Source organism: Cenococcum geophilum (assembly GCF_001692895.1).
Source record: "Cenococcum geophilum 1.58 unplaced genomic scaffold K441scaffold_1, whole genome shotgun sequence".
NCBI lineage: Eukaryota > Fungi > Ascomycota > Dothideomycetes > Gloniales > Gloniaceae > Cenococcum > Cenococcum geophilum.
The window spans coordinates 2,601,436-2,613,970 of NW_027137559.1; the positions used below are offsets into that span (position 1 = coordinate 2,601,436).

General features: G+C 36.8%; 1 protein-coding gene across 1 annotated transcript; it reads left to right on the forward strand.

The window, feature by feature from the left end:
* Positions 1-9,978: 9,978 nt before the first annotated feature.
* Positions 9,979-11,209, forward strand: K441DRAFT_650281 (uncharacterized protein). The gene is given in 5 exon segments (XM_067647012.1): positions 9,979-10,222; positions 10,238-10,290; positions 10,509-10,720; positions 10,998-11,035; positions 11,119-11,209. The coding sequence occupies 3 exon segments, from the start codon at positions 10,238-10,240 to the stop codon at positions 11,033-11,035; spliced, it is 303 nt and encodes a 100-aa protein (XP_067510303.1). The 5' UTR covers positions 9,979-10,222; the 3' UTR covers positions 11,119-11,209.
* The last annotated feature ends 1,326 nt before the right edge of the window (positions 11,210-12,535 follow it).

A 12,535-nucleotide genomic window follows, 5' to 3' on the forward strand; every position in this document is an offset into this window, starting at 1 on the left:
TAAGTGCTAGATTTACCTCTAGTTAATTCTGCCCGCTAAAAGGGAGCTAACTCTATAGTTGTTAATATATTGGCCTATAAGTCTGCGCGTTAGAATAAGCTTTTTAACCGCACTGGTAAGCCACTAGGTAAAGTATGCGGTTATTAAGCACTAGTATACGGTTAGTTAGACAAACTATTTAAAAGCCGCTATAAGCGATAAGCCTAGGTTAATAGATAAGCTGCTAAACTACTACACTAACCCTATAGATATCCGTCCACACCTACTATATAAGCTAATTCCCTTCTAGTATCCTGCTACTAAGTTACTATAGAGGGTGCCGTAATGCGGCAGTTTGCTGTCGCCGTTAATACTAGATTACTATAGATTGCTACTAATAACGGATTATTGCCAGTAGGATTATTAATAAGGCCACGTTAATTCGCAATAACCGCACGCGGAAATTACTGCGGAGATTAAATACCACGCTATGAACTAGCGCCACCTATATTTGAGCTAATAATACTATTAGACCTCTACTGCGGAGCTTAAGGGCTATACCGCGGACTAATACCTAGGTTGTTCTAAGATATAAACTAAGGTAGTAAAGAATCGTAAGGATTATACGGAGCTATATTAAGAAGCTATTAGGAACAATAAAGGCGCTATAGGGAGTTATTAGGATGCTAAAGGTTAAGTTAAGGGTTCTGCGAATATGCACTAGACGATTTTTAAGCGGGTAGCCGTGTATTTAAAGTATACGGATATTAAATATCTAGCTGTTAAGATAACTACGATAGAGTGGCATATATAGTTTGGGACCAGTTCGCCTATAAGTCTTAGGTTAATACAAGCTAAGTTCTTTAAGACTTAGTTATATCCGTTTGCGAGCTAAATGCTAATAATAGCTATAAGGGCGGTAATACTTCGGTTTACAACGGTTAATTAAGGCTAGCACTCTTTATAGTTAATACACTAATAGGTCCCTATTAACCTACTAATAATAAAGGCGTCTATAACGAGCTTCTAGATATAGCAATACGTCTACTAGATTGCGACGCAGTGTAATAGAACCTTGTAGCAAGAACTACAATGGGCTCGTTATTAGGCTAGGTGTGTAGGAAATGCAAGTATAAAAGTCAATAACGTAATAATAACTGGTGGAGTGGTTGCCTAACAGATTAACTCTAATTATATTCTAAGAATTACTATAAGGAAGGAACTATCTAGGTAGGGACTAAGGGTCCTTAAATATATAACCGTACTCCTATAAAATCCTTCTTGTATATAATATACGTCTTATCTATATTAAACGTGACATCCCTTACATTTAACGCAGTTAATACGTTTAACCATTATATGACTCGCTTACTATGCCTCGTTATATAGTTTTACGGGTTCCATCCTGGTCTATGCCTATATTAACTAACTAGCTTCTTCTAACTCCTCTCTAAGTAGTTATAATATTGTACTTAAAGCGTTTATAATACTATCTCCCTCCTTTTTATCTTTGTCCTTAAAGATACCTAGTATCTCTAGGTTATTTACTAGAGGTATAATATCCGTCTAATTAATTTGGTTAATATTATTGCTTATTATACCTAAAGTAATTTCTTCTCTCTCTTGGGTTAAGCGTCGCCTTCGTACTGTCTCCTTAATACTATTACTAGGTAAAGTAATAGCGGTCCCTTACTCTTGTTATGCGAAAGAGGGGTTAAGTTACGTTATAATTATAAGTCCTTTTAGTCGCTAACCCTCCTCTTATTCTAAATACACTTGCGCCAATATATGTTTATTGTATAACGTTTATTCTACGTTTGATGCTAAGTGTGTATATTCTATTACTTTTAGTAGTCTTTAAGTTCCTTAAGTAATTTATTATAGGGTTTTGTGTTTAATCTACCGCTACGAAGCTTAATAGTGAGCTAGCCTCTGCACTGCTTAAGGTTTAGCGTGCCTTAGAAGAGTTCGTACGTGTCCTTAAAGCTTAGCGTCTAGCTTATGCTTATCTTTAGCGTTTGGAACATGTCCGTAAGAAAGTTCGTTTAAAGGAGTAGAAGCTTATTTAATAAGGTTTATAGGAACTAGGTAATGAAAGAACGGATTCTCTTTTAATAGAGAAGGAAATAGATCTAAGTAGTTCGGCAACTGCTCTTCTTAGGTCCCCCTTAGGTAACTTATTTTTTAGCGATCCTTTTTTATTAATGCTGCCTAACCTAATCTTTTCCGATACTCCTATACCTTTCCTATAGCGTTCTTTAAATTCTCTAGTGGCTCCTAGGTAGTCTTAGTATAGCCTATTTACTTAACCTCGTACCATATTTTATCGTTAATATCCTTATAATTAATAATCTTCAAAACTTACTATTTGTCTTCTTCTTGTCCTCTATACGTGTCTGCTTTATAAACTAGTGGCTTAATATTCTTATATGCTGGCTCTAGTATTGCAATGTGCTATATAGGGTAGATCTTTATTTTGGCTGGTAGGTTTAACTTAAACATGACCGGTGAAATCCTTTATATAATTTCGAAAGGTCCTAGTCTAACGTAATCTAATTTCTTGCTTAGTCGTCAACTCTTAAAATTTTTGTGTAGTAGCCATACTTTATCTCCCTCCTTAAGATCTGGTCCCTTAGATCTCTTAGCATTATAGTACCTTTTTATTCTCTGCTATACTACCTTAGCTGTCTCTATAAGGTCTGCATAAAGATTTATTAAATCCTTTATTCTTTCTTTGGCTATACTACTCGTTTTCTTTACTTACTATAGTAACAATGATATTCTTAGCTTATATCCATAATTTGCCTTAAATAGTAATATGCCTATTCCTTCTTAAGGTGTTACATTATACGCAAACTATATAACTAGTAATAGCGATACCTAATTGTTCTGTGTATGATTAACATAATGCCTTAGATACTGCTCTAGCGTTTAATTTAATCTTTCTATTTAACCGTCTGTCTATAAATAATATGCGGTGGAAGTTGCTGCTTAAACTCCTTACTCTGCTAAGAACACTTCCCAGAATGCTGCTATAAATCTTAGATCTCTATCTAATATGATTTTGCTTAGTACTCTATATCTTATAAATACTTCTTTAACGTAGATTCTAGCGACATCTTCCGCTAAGATTTCTTCTGTATATACTATAAAGTATCCCCACTTTATAAGCTTATTTACTATTACTAAAATTACGTCATAATCTTATCCGGTGATAGGATCTTTTAATTTTGGCAACTTAATAATAAAGTCCTATAATATGACCTCCTATAGTCTCTCTAGTATTTTAATAGGTTATAGCCCTCTATATAGCTTATGCCTCGTTAATTTATTCCTTTAGTAATTTAGACATTCCTTTATAATTTTTCTGGCTATCCTCTAGATTCCGTTAATAATGTATTCCTTTTAAAGTCTTAACACTAAGCCCGTAGCCCCATTATGTCCTTAAGTTAGTCCCTTATAGAAGTCTTCCATAAACTACTCTGCTATACTTCTTAGGATGTACTTTACTTTTTGATTTTTATACATATCCGTCTATAGATCTTTTAGCTATGCTTTTAGAATTCTTTATACCTAAAAGCTTTCTAGTATCTCGTAGACTTTCTCTAGTTCCTTATTTTCTTAAGTTGCTATAATTTTCGGATAATTATACCTAATTAATCTATCTATATCTTTTCGCAATAAAGCCCCCAATGGCTTTTCCTTATTTTATAGTTTAGCTTTACGGCTTAGAGCATCTGCCCGCATATTGTCTATACCTTTGGTATGCTAAATCTTAAAATAGTATTCTGTAAGCATCTCTGCCCATCTAACCTATCTTTAGTTAAGTTCCTTTATTATTAGGAATCCTGTTAGGTTCTTATAATCCGTCTTAACTATAAATGGTTTCTCTATACCTTATAAGAATGCCCTTTATTCCTTTAATGCTGTAACTATACCTAATAACTCCTTGTTATAGATGTTATAGTTTAACTCTAGTGGTGTTATCTTCCGACTATAGTATGCCACTGGGTGCTATCTATCTTAATATCTTTATATAAAGTACGCCCCTAGTATATAGTCTAATATATCTATCTTTACAACCGTCTCTAGTCCTAGTTAATAGATTTTAAGAACTGGCTCCTAGGTAAACAACTCTTTAACTTTCTTAAAGAGTTCTCTTTGCTCCTTTCCCTATGCCTATAGTTCTTCTTTCTTTATTAACCGCGTAAATGGCTTAATGTCCTTTAACTACTGCGCTATAAACCTTCTACAGTAATTGTAAAACCCTAGGAATAATCTTAACTATATAACGTTCTCTAGTTCCTACCAATTTACTATAGCCTTAATCTTTTTTAGATCTATGCTAAGTTGGCCTAGTTTAATAATAAATCTAACAAAATCGGTCTTTCTGGTAAAGAACTCGTATTTCTTAATTGCTACTAGCATCTGTTCTTCCTATAGTCTCTTTAAGACCTATTTAATGTATTCCCCGTATTCTTCCTTAGTTATTAAGTAGATAATAATATTATTAAGATATACTATAATAAATTCATCTAAGTATTCTCCTAATATATTGTTAATACGTTTCTAGAACGTTACTAGTGCGTTTATAAGCCTAAATTGTATAACTAATAGTTTATATAGTCCTTCCTTTAACCTAAAGGCTACCTTCTATTTGTCGCCTTTCTTAATCCTAATCTAATGGTACGCCCATCTTAGATCTATTTTCGTAAAGATTTGCGCATTACCTATTCTGTCTTAGATTTCGCTAATTAAGGGTAAAGGATACCTATCCTTCCTGGTAATGCTGTTTAACTATCTATAGTTAATATATAGCCTTAGTTTACTATTCTTCTTTAGTATAAATAGTACTGGATAACCTACTGATAACTGTGATGGTCTAATATATCCCTTTTATAGATTTTTCTGGATAAACTCTTTTAACGCTCTACCTTCTTCTTTGGTAAGCTTGTAGATTGGAAAGAACTTTAAACTTATTATTAGTTCCAACTCTATCTTATAGTCCCATGCTGCATATTCTAACAGCTTTTTACTTTTTAGTGACTATAGTTTTTTACTATACTTATAGTATCTCTTTGGTATATAACTTAGTCCTTTTTCTATTTCTTTATAGGTTGCTTCTACTTAGTACTATACTAACTTAGCTTATTGTCACATTTTGCGGCGTTAAGTATCTTTAATATTGACCTAACCTGTAATCTAATTAATCCTTAGATTATATTTCTGTAACTAAGGCATATTTAATACTACCTCGTCCTGTCCTAATGGTAGGATATCGAAAGATATCTTAATTTGTCTTCCTTTAATAGTTATTTAAATAGGTCCTATTTTAAGATTAATGATCCCTCCTCTATAGGTTATTAAATCCCCTAAAATCGTAACTAATAGGTAAGGTTACTCCTTTTGTCTATAAGGTAGTCCTATTCTCTTAACTACTATTAGTAAGATGTGGTTTTACGTTACTCTACTATCTATTAGCGCTTTAAACTGCTAATCTTGCCAATTAATTTATAAATTTAGGTATTGTCCTTAAATTCCTTTAAGGGTTTAAGGCTCTACTACTAGCTCCCTCTAGTCCTATAGGCCTCTACTTTTCCTAACTATTAGCTGCTTAATCCTGGTATACTTAGCTTACTCTTTAGCTAATGCCTAGTTTGCTTTTTATCTTTAATATACTATAGATATATATTTTCTGGGTATTTCCACCACTGTTATCTATCTAAGCATTCTTTTATAAGGAATCTTCCTGGTTAAAGTACTACGCTTCCTTCCTCTTAGACCTCTGCTAGATGCCATCTATATATATATTTAGCATTTCTATACTGTTGCTCGTCCGTTATCTAGTATATTCTTATAGGGTATTTCCAATTCTTTTCCTTTGGATTCTTGTATATTTCGCATATATTGTCTATATACGCAATCTATAATAATGTATAGTATACTAGGTGCTTTAGGTTAACTTTTAGCTCGTCTTTGTCCCTAAGTTTAAACCTTTGTTGTGCTGATCTAAACGTTACGACTTTATTCGTAGGTACTAAGATGCGTCTTTTGCTTCTTTAGTCCTCTAAACGTTCCTTTAGATCCTTTAATGTTATAATTAAGGCTCCTTTAATATGCATTATAGCCTTTTCTATAATTGGGTGGTCTTGGATAACTTTTTCATCTAACCACATATAGAAATCTTCCCACTTATTATTATGCCTTTGCCTATACCACTTTTAGTACAGCTGCTAAAGTGTATACAGTCTGTCCGTAAGGAAGTATCTTCTTATTACTATATTATAACAGCCCTTTATATGTCGTTCTTTAAACCTAGTTAAAATCCCTAGATCCTCTTTACTTTTTAGTTTAATAAGCTACTTAGCTCTTAGTATGCCTGCTCTCGGCCTATTAGTAATTCTTTATACTAGTGCTCTGTCCTTTATACGTCCTAATGTGTTAGATCTCTTATCTAGTTTCTATTCTTACTATGCGATAATTCTTTGCCTAAACTCTTCTATGGTTTTTTTTTGTTTATGCCTTACGCTCTAATTCTTAAAGTCGTCTTGCTTTTTAATCCTAGTATTAAACTTTTAATCTTTAGGCTGAATACTACGTTCCCCTAATAAGTCTTCTAGGTCTATATATCTGTCTCCTAGTCTAACTGCTATTTATATTATAGATTCTCTAATCTATAAAGAAGCTCCTTGCCTCTTACCTATAGGTGTCCTTATTTATACTCTAAAATCTTAGTCCCTTAGATTCTTTAATCCTGAGCTTGCTTTTAACTTAAGCTTAGCTCCCGCCTTAGTCTAACTAGGCGTCCATAGTGTTCTTATCTTATCTTAAGAGTCTTAAATCTCACTTATCTCGTTTTAAGAATCTTGTGCCGTGGGAAACTCTTATCCCGAGCTTATTTATATATTTTTAAACTAAGCTACTACCCTGCTCTATCGGTTTTCGTCTATTATAGGTCCTTAGGTATACCTTATCTCGTCTTAAGAATCTTAGTTGTCTCTTATCTTGTCTTAAGAATCTTAAGTCTTTAACCTTTTGCCTTTATTAAGTGCCGAAGTAGTTTGCTATCCTACTTCTCTTATATTTCGCGAAGCGATAGATATTATATTTAGTGGGGTCTCAATCCCTACTAATATTCCCTATTCTATAGTAGAATTATTCTTTACCTCTAGTATAACATCTCCAAGGTTTGCTTGCTCCTAGTAAGCGGCCCTTATTACCTTATTGTTATAAAATGTTTTACCTATATTAAATTTATTGTCCTTAATATCCAATCTGCGAACTAGTTCGTTGGTTCCTCTGTATTCTATAGGTGCTAGCTCTTATAGCTAATAGCTTGCGCCGTACTTAGCGTCCTTATAAATTTGGTATACGTTATTATAATAAAACGTAAAACTTTTAATTAAATATTCTTTTGTTCCTTGTAGTATATTATAATCCCTCTATACATATATATCGTCTACTAGTCTTATGCCTTTTACTACGTAGTAACTCTGCTCACTTCTATAGTCTCTAATATAATAACCCTATTTTCCGCAATTTATATAAGCTCCTTTTTTAAACCATTTCTCTTGCTATAGAGTCCGCCTAAATGTCTTCTACTATTAAGATCCCTAATTCGGCCTTTGCTCCTTAGACCTTTAATTACTTAATCCTTATCCTCTAGGTTTCTATAGTTTACTCTATCTCTTATAGGCTTCTTTAGTACTACTTAGGTCTATTAGCTCTGCGCCATACTATAGTTTCTAACTTAGCTTTTGTTGTTGCGTACTCTGCGCCTTATATAACTATAGAACTCTATCCTAGCCCTTCTTAGCCTGTTCCCTTTAGAAGATCCTATTATTAATCTTAATCGCTTAATCTATTAATTCCCTTAGGGTATCCACATCTTCTATTAGAATAATTACGTCCTAGACTTTAGCCTTAAGTCCCTGTTTATACTATGCTATAAGCGCCCTATTATTTTACTCTACTTATATTACTAGTGTCTGGAACTGTATTATATACTTAATTACTAAAGTTTGTTATACGAGGTTCTGGAGTTTTCTTTCCGCTATAGTTGTTCCTTCTAGGTCTCTAAATATCTGCGTAAGTTATTCCGCAAATCCTTCCTAACTTAAGAATATAAATTACACGTTTTAGTTAATGGTCGTTATTCTATTTGCCTATATCTCCGTAAGGTAAGGTTTAAACCACTTAAGTGCTTTTCCTAATAAGAATAGTCTTATATAGGCTATCCGATCCACAAGTATAGGTAACTTTACTCCCTTCTATAAGACCTTAAAGTGTATTTACGTAAGGAATCCTTTAAGCTTTAACCTCTCTCCTATAAATCTCTTAATTAATAGTAGCTTAATCTTTACTGCTTCTATCCCGTTAAGTCTTTCTTCTAATACTATATTATTAGCTATTAGCTAGTTAACTATTTCCTATAGCTATCCAACCGTTACAGGTTGCTGTGAGTTAGTATCTACTATACTGGTATTACCTCCTGTCCTTAAAGTAGTTGCTACCGTTAATGGCGTTATGGTGGCTGCTTTTAGTGGCATGTTGTTTAACTTTTTATATTAATATTATAACTAGGTAGTAATTGTGTAACGGAACCTTGTAGCAAGAACTACGATAGGCTCGTTATTGGGCTAGGTGTGTAGGAAATGTAAGTATAAAAGTTAACAACGTAATAATAATTGGTGGAGTAGTTGCCTAACAGATTAACTCTAATTATATTCTAAGAATTACTATAAGGAAGAAACTATCTAGGTAGGGACTAAGGGTCCTTAAATACATAACCGTACTCCTATAAAATCCTTCTTATACGTAATGTACGTCTTATCTATATTAAACGTGACGTCCCTTACATTTAACGCAGCCAATACATTTAACTATTATGTGACTCGCTTACTATTCCTCGTTATATGGTTCTACGGGTTCTATCCTAGTCCGTGCCTGTATTAACCAACTAGCTTCTTCCAACTCCTCTCTAAGTAGTCGTAACATCGTACTTAAAGCGTTTGTAACACGCAGCCTATAAGACGCTAGTACTAAAGTATCGCGTTTCTTCCTTATAAATAAAGCGAATAAGCGCGTCTACTTTATCTCCTAGAAAGCTATAATCCTATTCGGGTAATATCTGCTTAAGGCCCTTATAAGTTAGCGGAGGTTAAATATAGAGTATATGGATTTAATTGTCGGATATAATATAACTAGAAATTAGACTCTAAACTGCATCCTAGTATATTATATTAAGCCATCCTTTAATCTACTTCTTAATACTTATAAATAGATCCTTTAAGTACTTACTCTTTATAATATTCCTAGTATATAATGCAATAATATTATACTCCTTATAAGCCTATAACAAATTATTATAATTAGAGTAACAGCGTAGACCTCTAGATAACGGACTCGTCTCCTTATATAGCTTAAGTAGAATATTGCGTAGACATCTAGTAGCTTTATTCGCAAGCTCGTACAATATATCTAGAAGTACCGCCCGTTTCTCTGTATTAGTCTTCGCCCTCTTTTATTTTTCTATATACTTAATCGGCAGGGCTAATAATATTATATTCTTATTAAGTATTTAATCCTCCTCCTCCTAAGTAGATACCTGCGAGATAATATTACTGTTAATTATAACAAATAAAGCCAGATTGCTGGCGAAATCCGCTGCCCTATCCTCCTATATCGCCATCCTAGCAGTAATAAAGTTACGGCCGAGTCGGGTAGACAGAGGGGCTATAGGTTTTTAAGACTTTCGCTTTAGCAGTGCAATATCTATAAGAGCGCCCTTATACTAGTCTTTAATAAGAATAATTGTATATCCGGTAACACCTGTCACGGGACTCACACGCTCTCACGTCCCTGCGCGTTTTGACGTTCTTGACCCGTGCTCACGTTCGTCCCGAGACACCTACGCACGTTCCCCTACAACCCCTATTTATACCCGACCTGGCACACAAAGAATCTTCTTTCTTCATCTAAATGTCTTTGTATCAACCACGCATAGTTACGCGTACGTAGCCTTCTTCCAATTACTACCCTGTTTAGTACATTGTATTCCAGCTCGTGCCCACTTCCGTGACACTACATTTGGATCCCTTTTCTATACCTGCGGGGCCTGTGGGCTACTGGTCGCGGAGCATGCCTTTCTACGCCTAATACGAGGGTAGATACAGGAGCTGCTGGCTGCGGGTAGACTGGGACGCTGGGGTTCTGAACTGGTACGACAAGACATCGCGCCGATACGCCTGCGACCTCGATGGCTTGCACCCTACTGCTACCGATTTTGAACGAGCACGTTACTGCCCTCCGGTTTGACCTCAGATGGCTCGCATCCTACTGCACGACGACCCGAACCCGAACCCTGCGCTAGCATCGTACTGCTGTCCTACCAACCTGGCCCCGTTACTGCCGTACGAATCTGACAAGTTCCGCGCCGATACGCCTGTGGAATCACGACCTGCCGACAAGACATCGCGCCGATACGCCTGCGGACTCGATGGCTTGCATCCTACTGCTATTACGAACAGGCACGTTACTGCCCCTCGGTTTGACCTGATGGCTCGCATCCTACTGCTACACGAACACGAACACGAACACGAACACGGAAGCTGGTATCTTACTACTGTCCTACCGACCTGCACGCACTGCCCTACGTACCGACAAGCCTTGTTGCGATACGCCTACGAAGCCGAATCTGTCGCTGGCATTGTACTGCTACCTACCCGAACCGATAAGCCTCGTGCCGATACGCCTACAAGATAACCCGTCGCTGGCACCGTACCTGCTACCGTCCGAACTTGCTGCCGAAGCTCTCTGCATCTGATTACCCGAATTATCCTAAGCCGCCCGAACCTGTCGCTAGCATTGTACTGCCGCCGCCGAAGCTATTCGCATCCGATACCCAGACTGTCTTAAGCCGCCCGTCGCTCGCTTGCATGTACTGCTACCTGAACCGGACAAGCTCGTGCCGATACGCCTACAAGCCGAACACAACTAGGTAGAGCCTCGCTCCCTAGACCCCCAAACCCGTCGCTTGCATTGTACTGCTGCCTGAACCGGACAAGCCTTGTGCCGATACGCCTACAAGATGCCCCGTCGCTAGCACTGTACTGCTACCACATGAACTGATAAGCTCCGTGCCGATTCGCCTATGGAACCCAAACACGTTGCTAGCACCGTACTGCTACCCGAATCTAATAAGATCCCGTGCCGATATACCTACGGAACCTACGCTGGCACCGTACTGCCACCGACAAGAACTACCTACGATACGAATACTGCACCGCACTAATAAGACCTACTAAGAATATGCCTTACTACGACCACGAACACCGTACTAACCCATACTATACTGCCGTTTAGGCCGATAAATACTGCCTAAAACGGCCCATTTTGGACCAAAAATTGGGGTAATTTTTTAGGGGACCTGGAGTATAGGAAGGGAGGCGCGTGAGCTGCTAGAAGCGAGAAAGGGACTATACAAGCTTCAGCAATGCGTCTCCAAGCGGCGAGGACAGGAGTGTAGCTGGCGACGGAAGCTAGGCTATACTTTAGGCCTAACAAGTTAGTAGCCCAACAATTAAATATAGAAGGACCGAACTGGAGGAGCCTGTGGCAACGGAGGACGTAGAAGGGCGGAGAAGCTAATAATTTTTTTTCCGTATTGGGTTTTTTTTTAGTATATATAACACGATATGCCTCGCAGGAGCTCGGAAGTAAGGGGGGGGTACTGTTACGGGACTCACACGCTCTCACGTCCCTGCGCGTTTTGACGTTTCTTAACCCGTGCTCACGTTCGTCCCGAGACACCTACGCACGTTCCCCTACAAACCCCTATTTTACCCAACCTGGCACACAAAGATCTTCTTCTTTATCCAAATGTCTTTGTATTAACCACGCATAGTTACGCGTACGTAGCCTTCTTCAATTACTACCCTGTTTAGTACATTGTATTCTAGCTCGTGCCCACTTCCGTGACAACACCGTCGCGTCAGGCAGCCCGTCTGAATTACTGCAGTATTATATTTAGGCTTTTATTAGGATAATAACCGTATATAATAGAACGGACAATATCTAGAATATTCGCACTATGGGCTAGGGCGTCCGACGTAATAAGAATGCGGGTAGGTAAGTCTTCTATATAGAAATTTCGATACTCCCTACTCTTATTATATTTAAATAATATTATATAATAACTCCGCACTACTATTTTAGCCTACTTTATAGTATAGCCCTTAGTTATAAGCTATAAACGGATTATATTCAGACACCTATGGATATAATTTTTAATATAAAGAAAGATAATTATCTTAGGAATTAATTTGGGGCTTAGAACCTTTCGTCCCTTTAGCTATATAGTGCCTTCTACCAGATTTTAGATCTGCCCAACTAGTTAATAAATAGAGGTAGCGGGTATTTAACTGGAAGATACAAATATCCTACTAGGCGCTATAGGCGTTTAACTAGATAATATAGATATTTCACTAGACCTTGCGGATATCTAGCTAAGGGTTACGGATATATAATCCTCCTCTACTACCGCCTCCTTAAATGC

Coding starts and splice junctions, on each gene's coding strand:
- K441DRAFT_650281 (XM_067647012.1), top strand. CDS start 10,238: ATGGCTTGCACCCTACTGCTACCGATTTTGAACGAGCACGTTACTGCC. Junction 10,291..10,508: donor GAGCACGTTACTGCCCTCCG/GTTTGACCTCAG, acceptor TATTACGAACAG/GCACGTTACTGCCCCTCGGT. Junction 10,721..10,997: donor TACCCGAACCGATAAGCCTC/GTGCCGATACGC, acceptor CTCGCTCCCTAG/ACCCCCAAACCCGTCGCTTG.